We start from the raw sequence: 17,421 nt of genomic DNA on the forward strand, positions 1-17,421 counted from the left end.
TCTCGGCTCACTGGAACCTCTGCCGATTCTCCTGCCTCAGCCTCCTGAATTGCTGGGATTACAGGCATCTGCCACCATGCCTGGCTAATTTTTGTATTTTAGTAGAGACAGGGTTTCACCATGTTGGTCAGGCTGATCTCGAACTTCTGACCTCAAGTGATCCACCTGCCTCAGCCTCCCAAAGTGCTGGGAGAGATGATTTCTGAAAGCTCTTTTGATTCCAGAATATATATGTATGTACCTGTATATGTTATAAATCTATAACTTTGTATATGTTACCCAGAAATTTCAAGATATTGAAGAAACTCATCTCATTCACATAAAGGAAATTATAGGATCCTTGTCAAATGCTATAAAGGAAATTCATTTGCAGATAGGCCAGGTAAGTTTTTTTACTTTATGTTGAACTATTCATGAAAAATTTGTTTATTTATAGCTCTTTAAAAATATTTTCTCACTCTGTTCAAAGTTCATAAGTATAATACCGAATTTTTCCAAATAAAGAATATGTAAAGATAATATATTTACATGTATTAAATATAAAATAAACTGGATATTTTATCATTTGGCCACCAAGGATGATAATTCAAATTAATTTTTTAAATTAACTATATTCAGTTTTGTTTATATTGAATTTCTAAAGCTATCAACTTTTGAATATTTTTTTCAAGCTTTACTATTTTTAAATTTAAAGCAGCAACTTTATTAAACTATAGAACTTTTATTTAGAAGTGTTCCACAAATATAAAAGGTTTAATGATGACAATTTGGGGTACACTGAAATATAGTAGAGAAAGATGAAGTCTGTTATTCTTCAAACTAGCCAGGCACGATGGCTCATACCTGTAATCTCAGCAGTTTGAGAGGCCGAGGCAGGAAGATTACTTGAGCCCAGAAGTTTGAGACCAGCAACATAGCGAGACCTCATCTCTACAAAAAATTTAAAAAATATTTTAGATTTTTTAAATATTAAAAAATATTTTAGATTTTTTTAAATATTAAAAAATATTTTAGATTTTTTAAATATTAAAAAATTTTTGGGTGTGGTGGTGCATGCCTATAGTCCCAGCTACTTGGGAGGCTGAGGTGGGAGGATCACTTGAGCCCAGGAGGTTGAGGCTGCAGTGAGCCGTGACACCCAGCCATCTGGGTGACAGAGTCAGACTGTGTGTGTTTTTTTTTAAGCCAAAAGTATTTTTATTGTCTATATAAGTCTTATCATAAGAATGATGTCTCTAGAATGCTTAAAGATGGGAACAGAAAACTGCTTTGACTTCTAGGGGCGTGAGGCATGTGTTAAGGGGTTAATGTAAGTCATGGTTGGTCCCCACAGATCCAGTAACACTGGAAGTTAGGTAACTTAAAGTCCTCAAAGGGCCTTGGGTCAAAAATACATATTTTGATATAATTAATTTTAATTGTCTTGTGTAAGTTTTATCTGAAATACACTAAGAATGTGGAACAAGAAAAAGTTACCTTTATTTCATTTTAATAGGTCCATGAAGAATTTATAAATAACATGGCTAATACTACAGTTGAAAGTTTGATACAAAAATTTGCTGAGTCAAAAGGCACTGGGAAGGAAAGACCTGGTAAGATGATAAACTCTGCAAGGAAACATTTAAAATTTTCCCATATAGTAACTAACATATTTGCCTTGAAGTTCATGTGGGTAAGGGGTAATTTTAACTTTATATCACGTATCTGAAGTTAAAAATATTTCCAAACTGTGAAATGAAGCCAACCCAAGAAATGGAGCATACCTAAAAGTCTGTATCAAATAATAAGATATTATTATTTTTATGTCTGATGATACATTAAGATTTTTGTTTTGGCTTTTAGTGGTTAATACAATAATTTAGTATTATTTAAAGTGGTTATTATAACATTTTACTAAATCCGTCACAGTTTTAGATTTTTCAAAATAGAGTTACCTACAGAAGGCTATTTTAATAAAAGAAAGATTGGGAGAGAATATTGAATGCTCAGAACATTGAGACCAACGTAGAAACTTTCTTAAAATTTAATAACTTCTTTCTTTTCTCATTTATATATACATTTAACAAATATATTTATTGAGTTCTAACAGTATACCAGACCCCATTCTAGAAATTTGGGGATATACCAGTGAACAAATGGATATAGGAATCCTGGCTCCTATTTTTATGAAAAAATGATTACAGAAGTTCAAATTCTACTTTTAATTGGCATGTTATGATGTATCAAATGTAATAAGTAGCCCATTCCCTTCCCTGCTCAGCATACTTACAGTCCTCCAGATTTCTTTAATCTATTTATTAGTTACTATATCATGTTCTTGCAAGATACATGTTTTACTCCGTAAGTAAAAATAATTCAGTGCATTAAAGAAGTTAAAATATGATATGGCATTCCAGAAAATGGGTAAGTGATCTGTGAAGTTTGGGAACCGTATTTCCTCAGAGCAGTTCATGGACCTAAGGCTTGAAACCTAAATCATCTTTAATTTTTTCTTCCCAAATTTCATTAATTTTTTAATCTTACTGATTCAATTGTATTAGTATTTTTCCCTTCAGACTTTCTTTTCATGTTTTCTCTAGCTGCCTAATTAATTTGCAGATTTCATACTGGTACAGCAGACGTTTCTTCTCTAATCTACTTTACATGTTATAGCACACTCATCTTTTGCCTATACAGTTATGAACTTATAATTGTACCACTTACAAATCTTTAAATTTTCAATATTGACAGGATGAAAGTGGGATTCTGGACTTGGTTTCAGAGCCTTTAAGGATCTCGAGCTGACCAGACTTTACTCTTAACTTTCTTTCTTTTTTTTTGTTTCAACCACAAGTATTTATTGATATATTTTAATGAAATAATAAGGCACAACTGTGGATTAAAACAGTTTGCTATACAGTCAAAAGAGGGGAAAGCTATAACCTTAGGAACTTTAAATATACAAATCAAGGAGCCTCTGAAGTAACTCTCTATAGATCAGTGTCAGACATTCTTCTGTTTTCACTTGATCACAAAGTCTGACTGATACTTCATGAAGAGTTTTCCCATTCATTTATATTTGAGCCATCCAGCCCAGCTACTTCCCTGTTCTCCACCCTTTTCCATCATTTTGCAGTGGTATTTTTTTTTTAGCAATCCCCTTCCTAAATAATTATGTACACATCTTCAATAGTTTTCCAAAGCAAGGAAACAAGCACGAAAGCAGTGAATCAGAGAAAGTCAGCCAAGGGCAGATGTTTGGATAAACAGACTCATAGAGATATACATTAGGATGGCAATAGCTTGATTCACTGAAGTCTAAACTAAGCTGACTTTGGCAGAAAAGTTGCTGTGGCTTGTTTGAAGACCTGTAATGCCACCTTAGGTTGTGCTACTAGTGCCAGACCTCATTTTTAAGGGATTAGCACTGGTCTATACAAGGAGCTAGGAAGCTAATGTAACTAGGCAGCTAATGATACAATAGTCAATGCTTTGGACATGTATTAGGAGCTGACTATGGCTTCCATCATTAACATTTGCCAAGTGTAAAATTCATAAAGAATTTTGTGACTGAGCATGGTGGTTCACACCTGTAATCCAAGCACTTTGGGACGCTGAGGCAGGAGGATCACCTGAGGTCAGGAGTTCAAGACCAACCTGGCCAACATGGTGAAACCCTCTCTCTACTAAAAATACAAAAATAAGCCAGGTGTGGTGGTGCACATCTGTAATCCCAGCTACTTGGGAGGCTGAGGCAGGAGAATTGCTTGAACCTGGAGGCGGAGGTTGCAGTGAGCCAAGATTGTGCCACTGCACTCTAGCCTGGGTGACAAGAGTGAGACTCCATCTTAAAAAAAAAAAAAGAATTTTGTGCAAAACTTCAAGACACTGAGGAAACAATCTTTAAATGTTTTGGACTGGGATAAGTTAACACTAATCTTTCTACTTGGAAATGTGAAGTGAAAAACATTCCAGTGCACGTAACACTAAGGCATAAACCATGCTGCAAAGGTGTGAATGCGTGAGGCTTTATAGGGTGCCCGGCTGCCTTGATAAAAAGCCATGAGAAAGTCCCAAGGCATATTGTCAGAGCAGCCATTCTGGTGGTAACGGTGTCCCCAAACTAGGCAAACCCATAGGCATATTGCTATTTTTTGAACAGTCAACACTGCACTAACAAGAGGAGCCATGTAGGTACAAAGTTGAGAATCAGAGGCCAGAGGTAGAGTGATGTGGACAAGCAACCCAGAAGACTTGACTCCACACCTCTCACCAAGGCCACCTTTCAAGATGGGTATCTCCACCCAGCAGCCCTTTGATGACAGAGTAGAATGCAGAGGATGGTTTCATACTTCTCAGAGAAGTGTTGGTTACCAAAAAGCTCCTGGACAGGCAACATCCCAGAGGCCCATTTAATAATGAAGGTAAATAAAAACTGCCAGACCCCTGAACTGTCGTGCCAAGTCAGGAATACATAGGGCATAGCAGTGCCAAGTGGAACAGATTAGATTTTGAGGCTTACTGAAAAGCAGAAAGACTGCCAGACTAAGCGAACAGTATGTTGGATGACACAGAAGTAGGAAGCAAAGGACATATGAAAAGGATGAAGAAGCATGGTGGCAGACTTGCTAGAGGGAAGGCAGTAGGGCTACAGTCTACATCTGGTGAAAGAGCTTTGCTGGCTTGTTCTTGGCATGATTCCCTCTCTCACTTTCTCAGACTGTATGGATATGTGGCATTCAGCAGCAGAATGGGGAAGAAGATATTTATAAATGAAGAACTAGTGAATGGATACTGAACAGAAATAGACTGGGTGTACCATTCTGTAATGCTCTGTTTATACATCAAAGGCAGGTTTGTGTTGACAGAACATATTTGAGGTTGTCATGCAACAGCGGTAGTACTTTGGAAGAAGGGGAATGATGGGGTGGAGGTGGGGTTGGTGGAAGGAGGACTTTCAAGTTCCAGTTATTAAATACTAGACCGCAAGGAACAGTTTGGTCTCTGTCCTTTAGTGAAGAAATTAGATGCTCATTTTCTGTTCTACATCTACCTTCTCCAAAACCTTAACAAATTCTGTGAAATATATGGCACTGTCCCCATCCTGATCAGCCTCTTGAATGGTCCTGTCTGCGATGCAGCCAAGCTGCTCATCTGAGATATTTACTCTGACCATTAAGCGTAGCACCTGTATCAGTTCACCACGGGAGAGCTTATCATCTTTATCGAAATTATATAGTCGAAAAGCAAACTGCAGTTTGTTGCTTTGGCTGTTGAGTGGTTCGGGTCCATTCACATCTTTGCTCTTTTCATTATCCTCAATGGGGTGGAAATGAGCCAAAGTTCACATGAATCCACGGAAGTTTACCTGGTCCTCTCCCTCTGGAAAGAAGGCATTGATGATTCAGTCCTCCAGTGGGTTGATGACAAGTTCTGGAATCCTCAGGAAATCTTCGTGGCTGAGAGTGCCGTCTCTCATTTGTCCAGGCTGGTGAACCGGCTGTAGAGCAAGTGATTTGACTGTGGGAAAAGCTGATCTTCTTGACCTCCTCGAGGTCTTCATCCCACAGTAACATGGAGGGCTGAGAACCCATCACCACTGGGGAGCTCCTACGGGTGCAGCGGTGCCAGAAGCGATGGCGACAGGAGGGAAGGAGGGAGTGGGAGAAAGGCTAGGGGTCAAGAAGGGAGAGGGCAGTCTTAACTTTCTTTTACTCCTATTCAAGTACCTTCACTGAGGCCAGCCTGAACTGCTTGCTGTTTCCCATACATGCTTCCTTTTTTCCTTTAGTACTTTAGTTGTCCTTAATCCTTACTCTAGAAAATGCTGTATTCCACTACTTTCCTACACCACATCTTTACATTTATGTGTTGAATGAATGAACTCTTTAAAGAGCCCGGTTATTATCTTTAATAATATCTTTCTCCATCAAAAGTGCCAGAGAACTTATATATTTCTTTCTTGCCTTGTTGCTGTCTACCATTAAATCTTAATAGTTTGTACTTGTGAAAAAGTTCTGTATTTGATTCATCTGTTTTCTCTATTTGTAAGCAGTATATATTTTTGTTAAATGAATGAACGAATGGGCATTTAATGGCAAGATTAGGGTGTTAAGAAGGTTGGAATGGAGTGGCTATTAGAAAATTTTTTAAGTGAATGCTAAATCATTATGGTTAATGTTTAGTGAGCTCTTACTCTGTGCCATGTACCATACCAACCACTTGGTAGGCACACTTTGATTTTCAGCAACTTTTTGAAGTATGTACTATTATTCTTATTTTACAGATGAGGGAAATGTTCAGAGGTAATGTTGAGAGATTTGTCTAAGCTAGTACATGGCAGAACTGGGATTCAGTTCTGGGATTTTTGATCCTGGATCAGAAATCAAGTCACATGCTTTGGAAAAATTAGAATAGAACTAAGTGTAGATATGTTGACATAAATTTTAATTTTAAGAATGCCTTTAAACCAGGGGGACTTGACCTTAAATGTGAACCTAAACTGATGAACGATAACCTTTTTTCCCTGGGTCACAAATGATCCAGAGTATATTTAAGCAAAAAGAAAGAATACAGAGAATGAGCTTGAAGTGGATCAGTGTTTTTCTTAAAGTATTACACTAGAAAATAATTGGAACATTAAAATGTGTTCTGAATCAAGCCAATTTTATTTTGATTAGCCATTTTTTTGTGACTTTTTTTCTCTTCCCTGAAGCAACTTTTCCCACTCTGCTTTGGCTTCCTGGGCTCTTTTTACTGCTTTTTGCTTTTATATGCCAGTGTCGTTTCCTAAGACACTGCTCAGCCAAAGGCTGACAAGTATGTGGCATGTGCTGTCTTATTCATGGCAAATACCATTGCTAGATCATTGCATTCTTCCCCGGAGGAGACCTCAGTCTCTCTCATGTCAGTGCTGTAGGCAGTCACTGCCAATATTGAGTGTTGGTACTCATGTTGAAACCTGTCATCTCCAGCTTAGTTCAATAGAGACTTTTTGTTAGCAAATGTCAGAAAGCCATATAAACAAGCTTAAGCAAAAATCCCATGCATTGGCTATTTTAACCTGGAAGGCTGGAATAGATTCAAGGTCCACATGGATTTCATCAGGACTTTGGTTCACTCTTTTCTCTCATTTTTGCTTGTCTTTACTTGGCTTCAGTTTATTAAGTTCCTACTGTAGACTTTTTCCTCATAGTTGGGAAGGAAGACATCAACAGTCCAAGCCTATATCCATTCTGTTTAGAACCCTAGTAGAACTTTTTTTTTTTTGTAGTGTCAGCATATTAATTTCAGGAAAGGTTCTGCTTTTGTCACATGCTTATCTTTGAATAAATCTCTGTGTTTAGGGTAGTAGGATATTATAATTGGTCAGCATAGGTCACATGCCCAGATCATGGAGGAGCAGGATTTGTATTCTGAAAGGGATAATGGAAATGTCTTTTGAACAGACAAAAATTACTACTGTAGTACATTGTAGAATCACAGGACAAAGATACCAAACCCCAAAATATAACAATTTAGAACTACAGTAGGTTGTATATGTATTTCAGGTGTAGGATTTAATCATGTTATTAATGTTTAAATAATTAGAAATAACAGTTTAAGAGGCAGGAATTTATAATTAGATAAAACTAGAAGATAAAAGTTACATAATTCGGTTTGTCTAATAATCATGGAGTTTTATTGCATAAGGGGGCCTTAAGAGTAATGTAGTCCAAGGCTGGGCATAGTGGCTCATGCCTGTAATCCCAGCACTTTGGGAGGCTGAGGCAGGTGTATCACCTGAGGTCAGGAGTTCAAGACCAGCCTGACCAACATAGTGAAACTCCATCTCTACTAAATATAAAAATTAGCTGGGAGTGGTGATGTATACCTGTAATCCCAGCTACTTGGGAGGCTGAGGCAGGAGAATTGCTTGAACCCGGGAGGCAGAGGTTGCAGTAAGCTGAGATAGCGCCATTGCACTCCAGCCTGGGCAACAAGAGCGAAACTCCATCTCAAAAAAAAAAAAAAGTAATGTAGTCCAAACACATTTATTTAACACACAGAAATATGTTGGAACTTATCAAATATATGCCACTAATTTCCTTTAATATAGACTTGCAGGTGAATTAAAGTTTTGTCAGTTCTTAGAAATTTTGTTAACTCAACATATGGGGATTGCTGAACCCTTATTCATCATAATGTCCTACTTGTCAACCTACTCATTCATTCTCTATGAAGAACTCAACAAATATACAGTTATTATTCCTTTCTGTTGGTTAGGTAATAACTGTATATTAGGAATTACCTTTAAGCTCACTGCTTGATTCTTTTTGAATTCTGGACATTTAGATCATGTTTCTTTTTTCTTTTCTTTTTTTTTTTTTCGAGACATGGTCTTGCTCTGTCACCTAGGCTAGAATGCAGTGATGCAATCATAGCTCACTGTAGCTTCAACCTCCCAGGCTCAAGCGATCTTCCCACCTGAGCTTCCCGAGTAGCTGGGACCACAGGCATATGCCAGTACACCCCACTAATTTTTAAAAATTTTTAGTGGAGACAGAATCTTACTATGTTGCTCAGGCTGGTCTTGAACTCCTGGACTGAAGCAATCCTTCTGTCTCAGCCTCCTGAAGTGCTGGGATTACAGGTGTGAGCCACTGTGCCTGGCTTATGTTTATTTTCTTGTCTGTGGTGTAGTGCAGTGGTTTGTGACCTGCTCTTTACTAGCAGTGAGACTTTTTATTTTTTATTTTTTATTTTTTTTGGAGGCAGAGTCTTGCTCTGTCACCCAGGCTGGAGTGCAGTGGCACGATCTCGGCTCACTGAACCTCCGCCTCCTGGGTTCAAGCTATTCTCCTGCCTCAGCCTCCCGAGTAGCTGGGACTACAGGTACCCACCACCACACCTGGCTAATTTTTATATTTTTAGTAGAGACGGGGTTTCATCATATTAGCCAGGCTGGTCTCGAAATCCTGACCTCATGATCCACCCACCTCGGCTTCCCAAAGTGCTGGGATTACAGGTGTGAGCCACCGCGCCCGGCTTAGCAGTAAGACTTTTAAACCTCAGTGCCCTCATCTGTAAAGTGGGGATAATAATAGTAACTGCCTCATGGGGCTGTTGTGAGATTTACATGAGATAATCTAACGTTTATTAATAAATATTGTTTTCAAAAATGATACAGTTCTCATGATTAAGTAGCCACTAATGTAGTTTCATTATAAATTTAATTTTACTGGCCTTAAGATATACGAAGTCATGTAGAAAATACTTACAGCTAGATGGTAGGAGGTAATAGGAAAGCCAAGAACGGTGATGACATGGGCTTTCGTAGAGTCACTAAACCCAGAATTAGGCGGCTGTTTCAGGACCCCAAAAAGAGTCATAGAACTAGGACTTTTAAACAGTCCTAGAACAAACTAACTGGTGTGGGGTGGAGTGGAAGGGATAAATATTATTTCCCTGGTTGAGTTGCTATGGGTGACTAATTGCAGCTCTTTCATATGTTTTTGTTTGTTTGTTTTTTTCTTTTTTGAGACGGAGTTTCACACTTGTTGCCCAGGCTGGAGTGCAATGGCACAATCTCAGCTCACTGCAGTCTCTGCCTCCCGGGTTCAAGCGATTCTCCTGCCTCAGCCTTCCGAGTAGCTGGGATTGATGCGGCCCACCACCACACCCAGCTAATTTTTTTTTTTTGAGATGGAGTTTTGCTCTTGTTGCCCAGGCTGGAGTGCAGTGGCGTGATCTCGGCTCACTGCAACCTCTGCCTCCCGGGTTCAAGCAATTCTCTTGCCTCATCCTCCCTAATAGCTGGGATTACAGGCACCCACCACCATGCCTGGCTAATTTTTGTATTTTTAGTAGAGATGGGATTTCACCATGTTGGCCGGGCTAATCTCAAACTCCTGACCTCAGGTAATCCGCCCACCTTGGCCTCCCAAAGTGCTGTGATTATAGGTGTGAGCCACTGTGCCTGGCCTCTTTCATATGTTTTTGATCAGTTTATGGGCACCTGAACAAATGAGTTTAGTGACTCACTGCAATAACAAAACTTGTGCTTCCTAGAAAAATAACAGACAAAATTTTGCATGTGATTGTGTGGAATTTATGAACTTAAAGGATTTTGTTTTGTAAAGTATATTCTAACCTTCAATCGTTTTATACTATTGATTTCTGTTAACATTTTATTTCTCCTCTTTTGTAAGGACCCCCTCTGGTGGATGAGTTCCACCCTAAACTAGCTTTAGTTCTGTGGGATAGAGATCTTTAAAAGAAAACAAAAGATCCAATTCTTTTAAAAATTTGTATACATAGCTGGACGCGGTGGCTCACGCCTATAATCCCAGCACTTTCCGAGGCCGAGGCAACTGAACTCTAACTACTCCATTGAGAACGCCTGCAGAAGAAGGCAAGGATCGAGGTAGAGAGACCACTGCATGACTGTTGTAATAATCCAGGGTAATTTAAGAAGAAAAGAGGCCGAGTGCAGTGGCTCACACCTGTAATCCCAGGACTTTGGGAGGCCAAGGTGGGTGGATCACCTGGAACGCCTGAGGTCAGGAGTTTGAGACCAGCCTGGCCAACATGGTGAAACCCTGTCTCTACTAAAAATACAAAAATTAGCTGGGTGTGGTGGTGGGCACCTGTAATCTCAGCTACTCGGGAGGCTGAGGCAGGAGAATTGCTTGAACCTGGGAGGCGGAGGTTGCAGTGAGCTGAGATTGCATCATTGCACTCCAGCCTGGACGACAAGAGCAAGATTCCATCTCAAAAAAAAAATTGTATACATAAATTAACCTATTTCTCTGATGCTGCAAAATGACGCCAATGTTATTTTTAGTCAGTTATCTATTGAAAGATACAACCTGTCAGTTTATGTTTTCAGTTCTTTTATGTAAGTCAAACTGAGAGCATTACAAATTTTTTTATTACTCGTTACGATAATGTTATATTACTTATTATATGTACTGACACTTTTTGTCATTGCCTTTTTGTTTGTTTTGCTTTTTTAGAGACAGAGTCTCATTCTGTTGCCCAGTCTGGAGTGCAGTGGCACGATCTCAGGCTCACTGCAACCTCCACCTCCCGGGTTCAAGCAATTCTCATGCCTCAGCCTCCCAAGCAGCTGGTTTACAGGCGTGCATCACCATGCCTGGCTAATTTTTGTATTCTTAGTAGAGACATAGTTTCACCATGTTGGCTAGGCTGATCTCGAACTCTTGGCCTGAAGCAGCCACCTGCCTCAGCCTCCCAAAGTGCTGGGATTACAGGCGTGAACCACTGCACCTGGCCTGTCATTGTTTTTTTTTTTTTTAGTGTAGTAATGGCTGGTTCCTCTGGAATTTGAGTCACTGTAAGAGGATGCTTTGAATATTAAGGCACCTGTGGTCTGAAAGGATCATGAATAAACAGGTGTTTTCTAATTTTGGGTATCTTTTTATATTCCATTGACATTGCCCTTGTAACCCTAACCACTCTCAGGTAATTCAGTTGCTAAAAGAGAGTAAAATCCATATTTTCAATGTTTTCTATTTTACAGTCATTTTGGTAATTTTACTTTATGCTATTTATAATTCATAAAAATTCAGCAGGTTTCCATATATATATATATATACACATATAGTGACTATTTTCTCCCAGTCTGTGGCTTGTTCTTTTTTTTTTTTTCCCGATGTTTTTGAAGAGCAAAAGTTAATTTTGATGAAGTGCAATTTACCAAATTTTGGTTTTTTATGTGTTATGCTTTTGTGTCAAATACAAGAAATCTTTGTCTAATCCAAGGTCACAAAGATTTTAAAAAATTTTTCTATTTCCTTTAGTTGAAGTTTTGTAGTTTAGAAGGACACAGTTGATAACCTGAAAAGAGTTCCCAATGGCCAAAGCTGGAATTACTTGAGCAAGTAGTAAGTAATGAATATATTAGATCATAACCCAAAGAATGAAATAAATAGCCATTAATCCATACAGATAAAAATAAATGTTTGAATAAAGAATTTAAAATTTATTTCAAAATTTTGTATACATGTTAATACAAAAGGTGACCAAAAGATTTGGACACTTCCTAAAAATATATATATCTATGAATGTCAAGTAAGCACATGAAAAGATACCCCATTAATAATTAGGGAAATACAGATTAAAACCACAATAAAAATAGCAGTAGACACTTATGAGAGTGATAAAAATTTAAAAAGCTGACTATACCAGCCAGGCATGCTGGTTCACACCTGTAATCCCAGCACTTTGGGAGGCCAAGATGTGTGGATTCCTTGAGCCCAGGAATTCGAGACCACCCTGGGCAACATAATGAAACTCCATATCTACAAAAAAATACAAAAATTAGGCATGGTGTTGTGCACCTGTAGTCTTAGCTACTTGGGAGGCTGAGCGGGGAGTATGGCTTGAGCCCAGGAGGCAGAGAGGTTGCTGTGAGGTGAGATTGTACCACAGCACTCCAGCCTGGGTGACAGGGCGAGACTCCATCTGGGAAAAAGAAAAAAAGACTGAGTATACCAAATGCTATCAAGGATGTGGAAGAACTGAAACTCACAAAGACTGCTGGTGAAAATAAAAAATGGTGCAACCACTCTGGAAAATACCTTGTCAGCTTCTTAGAAATTTAAGCATACACTTACCATATGATCCAGTTGTTCTACCCCTAGGCATTTACCCAAGAGAAAAGGAAATATATGTGCAAAGACTTCCATATGAATGTTCATGGCAGTTTTATTTGTAGTAGCTCCAAACTGTAAACAACCCAAATGTCCATTAACAGATGAACGGATAAACAAATTGTAGTATTTCCATGCAGTGAAGTACTACTCAACAATAAAACTTAATAAACTACCGATACATGCAATTACATGGATGAATCTCAAAGTAATTTTGCTGAGTGAAAGAAGCCAGACCAAAATAAGAATACGTATTATATGATTCTTTTTTTTTTTTTGAGACAGTCTCGCTCTGTCACCCAGACCGGAGTGCAGTGGCGCGATCTTGGCTCACTGCAACCTCCACCTCCCAGGTTCAAGTGATTCTCCCGCTTCAGCCTCCCAAGCAGCTGGAACTACAGGCACGCACCACTATGCCCAGTTAGTTTTTGTATTTTTAGTGGAGATGGTTTCGCCTTATTGGCCGGGCTGGTCTCAAACTCCTGACCTCGTGATCCACCCGCCTCAGCCTCCCAAAGTGCTGGAATTACAGGTGGAGCCACCGTGCCCAGCCCATACTATATGATTCTATTTATATAACTTTCTAGAAAACGTACACTAATTTATAGTGACAGAGAGCAGATCAGTGGTTGCCTTGGGAAGGATGGAATGGGTTACAAAGGAGCATGAGGTATAATTTTATATGTTATCCTGTGGTAGTAGACTCACAAATGTTACACATGTCAAAATTCATTAAACTGTACAATTTAAGTAGATGTAGTTTTTCATGTGTTAATTATACCTCAGCAAATCTGTTTAAAAAGGAGTTGGGAAGAATCATTTTAAGGGTTTTGGCGTGAGTGACTGAAAGGATATGGTTGCGACTAACATGGAGAATGCTTATAGACATAAGTACTATAATTGAAAGTAGAAACAAAGGTTTTATCAGAATCATGGAAGATGAAAACATGACTCAACCTTATGAGTGTGGGGACACTGTCAAAATGTGGATGTAAGAGGAGATTATATTTCAGTACTAAGATTCTGTGTTTGGAGAACTAGATAAAATTTTGGAATGTTTCACAGTGACTGAAATCTGTGGTTAAAAACCTATTTCTTTGATTTAAGACTTTCTAAATTTTCCTCATAGTTTTCAAGCCTTGGGTACTGTATTCGTCCATTCTAGTGTCGCTATAAAGAAATACCTGAGGCTAGGTCATTTATAAAGAAAAGATATTTAACTTGGCGCATGGTTCTGCAGGCTTTATAGGAAGCATGGTGCTGGCATGTGCTTCTGGTGAGACCTTAGGAAACTTAAAATCATAGTGGAAGGCAACAGAGAGCCAGCATGTCACATGGCAATAGTGAGAACATGAGAGAGATGGGGGAGGTCCCAGACACTCCTCAACAACCAGATCTTGTGTGAAATAACTTAGCGAGAACCCACTTATTACCAAGGGGATGATGCTAAGCCATTCATGAAAGATCCTCCTGCATGATCCAGTCATCTCCCATTAGGCCCCACCTCCCATGTGGGAATCAACATTTCCACATGCGATTTGGAGGGTACAGACATCCAAACCGTATCAGGTACATAGAAGAATTATTTTTGGAGATTTTTTTCTTTGCATTTTTCTTTTTTTATGTACAGAAATTGATTTCTTTTCTTTTCTTTCTTTCTTTCTTTTTGTTTTTTTTTTTTTGAGACAGAGTCTTGCCCTGTCACCCAAGCTGGAGTGCAGTGACATGATCTTGGCTCACTGCAACCTCCACCTCCTGGGTTCAAGTGATTGTGCTGCCTCAGCCTCCCAAGTAGCTGGGATTACAGGGGTCCTCCACCATGCCCAGCTAATTTTTGTATTTTTAGTAAAGATGGGTTTTCACCATGTTGGCCAGGCTGGCGTTGGACTCCTGACCTCAGGTGATCCGCCTGCCTCGGCCTTTCACAGTGCTGGGATTACAGGCGTGAGCCACCATGCCCAGCCAAGAAATTGATTTCATTGGTCCAGGGTGAGTACCACTATATTTTAAAACTCCTCAGCTGATTGTAACTTGTAGCCATTGTTGAGAACCTATGGTATCACGCTACATGAATGCTTGTTGTAAATGGAGAATCTCAAATCCTATCCCAGCCCTACTGAATCAGAATCTGTATTTTAATAAGATCCCAAGATGCTTTGGGCTTTGTATGCACAGTATAATTGGAAGCACTGTCTAGACTAATTAAATATCTAGCAGTGGCCACAGAGTCTACTAGGACTGTATTTCTCAAAATGTGATTCCAGGACCAGTGGCATCACCTGGGAATTTGTTAAAAATGCAAAAATTTGAGCTCCACCGTAGACCTTCTGAATAGAACACTGTGGGAGTGGAGCCCAGTAGTCTGTGGTTTAACAAGTTCTCCAGGTGATTCTCATACATAATATAGTTTAGAAGCATTGCGCCAGGAGTCTCTCATGAGGTTTGGAACCACTGAATTGAGGAAATTGATTCAGCAAGTCCTTTGTTAAAACACATACTCCTGAAGTGAAGTGTCATTGATGTCTGCAACTGTCAAATAGCTTAGCAAAAGAAAAAAATTGTATAAGGCTCTGTGGAGAGAGAGAGAAAGCAAATGCTATATTTTTTATCATTTACCTTTTATAAATGATACAACCTAGGTTCAAAAAGAGCATCTAGTTCAAAAAGAGTATCAAAATTAGAATTTGAGCCTCTATACCCTGTGCATATCACCACAAACTGGAGTGTGATTCTCTTTTTTGTGTTAGCTTGCCTGGCCCATCATCCCAGGCATCTGGGAATGTGACTATGTTGCATTCCACAGGCCCAGGAGCAAGCTTGAAAATGTAGTCATTGATTTCCATTGTTATGAGTCACAACTCTCTCCTTGCTCATGCACACACCCCTTCATTATCATCATTCCTTTTATTAAACTTTTAGTGTATGTCTGAGAGTGTTTGTGTTTAGCTCTGATTAGAAGCAGAAATATGCTTGATTTGAATAGCCCAGACTTACTATTTGAGTTTTGAGGGCAGTTTTTAACTAATGTTAAAAACTTGTCCTGTTGATGGCCTGAGGTTTAGGATTGATTCCGAAGCAACAGGGATTATTAATTAAATATTTCACATATTTTATACTCTTCCTCAGTCCACAAAACATTTGTGGTGATCAAAGATTACCGTTAAGTAAGTTGCTTTTCTTCTTGTAACATCTTTTCAAAGTTTTAATCCAAATTAGGTTTGAATGGATTCTTTAGGTTGATAGCTTTTTTACAGCATTTATTTATTCCTACCTGATGATTAAAGCATCATATTTAAGAATTGTTTTGCTTTGAATCATTGACCTCTTAGAGTTGTTCTTCTGTTCTGTGAGTTTAATTGAACTCATAGTGGTGTTTTAAAATAATGTGTAAAAGAGCATCAGGAGACAGAGCCAAAATGGTTTTATTTGCTTTTATACAAACTAAATTGCCCTTGTGACCCAATATAAAATTTAAGTGCTAAGAGCAGTTATTTATTTTGACAAAAGAATTAATTGAGTCTAAAACAGTTGAAATTCCAGTTGTAGCAAACTATTCATTAAGACTCTCACTCTGGCTTTAGTACTGTCAAAAAAAATAACTTGTCTTATGATTAAATAGCAGAATGATGGGCAGTGGACTGCATTTGAAAGAGATGCTGAATAAACTTTCCACTTGTGAAACAGTTCAGAAGTGACATGCTACAAGGGGGGTCAGAATGTGCATTGATATCCAGCTGAGTTGTCAACTGGCGCTGAGCCAGGCACGCAAAGCCTTGCCATGTGAAGCAGCATGTGGAGCATATGCCATTTGTAAAAGAAAGTCTTGTTCATGCATGATTTAATGGTTTTTTAAAAAAGGTAGTATTTAGTTTTATTATGCCAGAAATCATTATTTCTATCTTTAATAGAAAAGTTTGTGTGGATGGTACTCAATTTAAAATTTTTAGTATTTTTTTTTATTTGAAGTGATTTGGCATCTTATATTTCAAAATGTTTTTTCTTTTTTTTTGGACATTTTTCTATTTCAAATGGATTTTAAGAGGCTGTTTAGAAAAGATAAGAGAAATCAAGATATGTTTACTATAGGAAAAGAGTTTCGTGAGAACAAAAAGGAGAATTTTGTTTAAAGGGACTGATTTTATAGAGTTAAGGGATGTCTTTACTATTTTCACATGTGTGAAGTCATCCAAAGATTTTACAAATCTTTTTTTCTGTATGTACCATATTTGCTAAGATGATGATGTAAAAGTCCTTCTAGATAATATATATTTAGTATTTGTAAACAAGGCAATTTGGCATTGGTGTTTTGTTTTCATGGTATTTACTTTTTTCTACTCTCTAGAGTAAGCGTGTGGCCTGAGCATTAGAGATTCTGTAAATAGTTAATGGGTAGAAGTTATGTGGATGTGTAGCTGTAGGAGAATTTTTGACTAACGACATACCTGATTGCCTTTTTTTAGTAAACCCTTTCTCGTCTCAACAGACGATTATATTTTCTCAAGCTTTATTAGTACTTGGAAAAGCCAATAATATATAATAAGCTCTTGGTAATTTAGGTAGAGATTTGTTATTCATAATTTTTATACTAAGTGAAAAGTTACTAATTTTCACATCTCAGTTTCTTTACCCTTATTGATTTTTCAGCCTGCCCTCATCTCATTGTAAATTGTTACGATAGGCCTCTAAGGGATTCTAAGAACAAGCTCAGTACCCTTTTATTAAATGATTTCTCAGCTTCCAGATTTGCAGAATGGGTTTGAATAAAGTCCTTAAATTTTTAATTGTG

The 17,421-nt window shown here is 38.3% G+C and overlaps 1 protein-coding gene and 1 pseudogene across 3 annotated transcripts in view; one reads left to right on the forward strand and one right to left on the reverse strand.

Annotated features, from left to right (window-relative positions):
* The window catches only part of FCHO2 (FCH and mu domain containing endocytic adaptor 2), a 129,355-nt gene that overhangs the window by 54,874 nt on the left and 57,060 nt on the right, over positions 1–17,421 (forward strand). For all 3 annotated transcript variants that reach the window (XM_054555094.1, XM_054555095.1, NM_001132756.1), the window contains 2 exon segments: positions 284–382; positions 1,496–1,592. In XM_054555094.1, the coding sequence (XP_054411069.1) occupies positions 284–382; positions 1,496–1,592 (196 nt within the window).
* LOC112133451 (calcineurin B homologous protein 1-like) lies at positions 4,991–5,573 on the reverse strand (annotated as a pseudogene).

The sequence above is a fragment of the Pongo abelii genome, chromosome 4 (genome assembly GCF_028885655.2).
Source record: "Pongo abelii isolate AG06213 chromosome 4, NHGRI_mPonAbe1-v2.0_pri, whole genome shotgun sequence".
NCBI classification, from domain to species: domain Eukaryota; kingdom Metazoa; phylum Chordata; class Mammalia; order Primates; family Hominidae; genus Pongo; species Pongo abelii.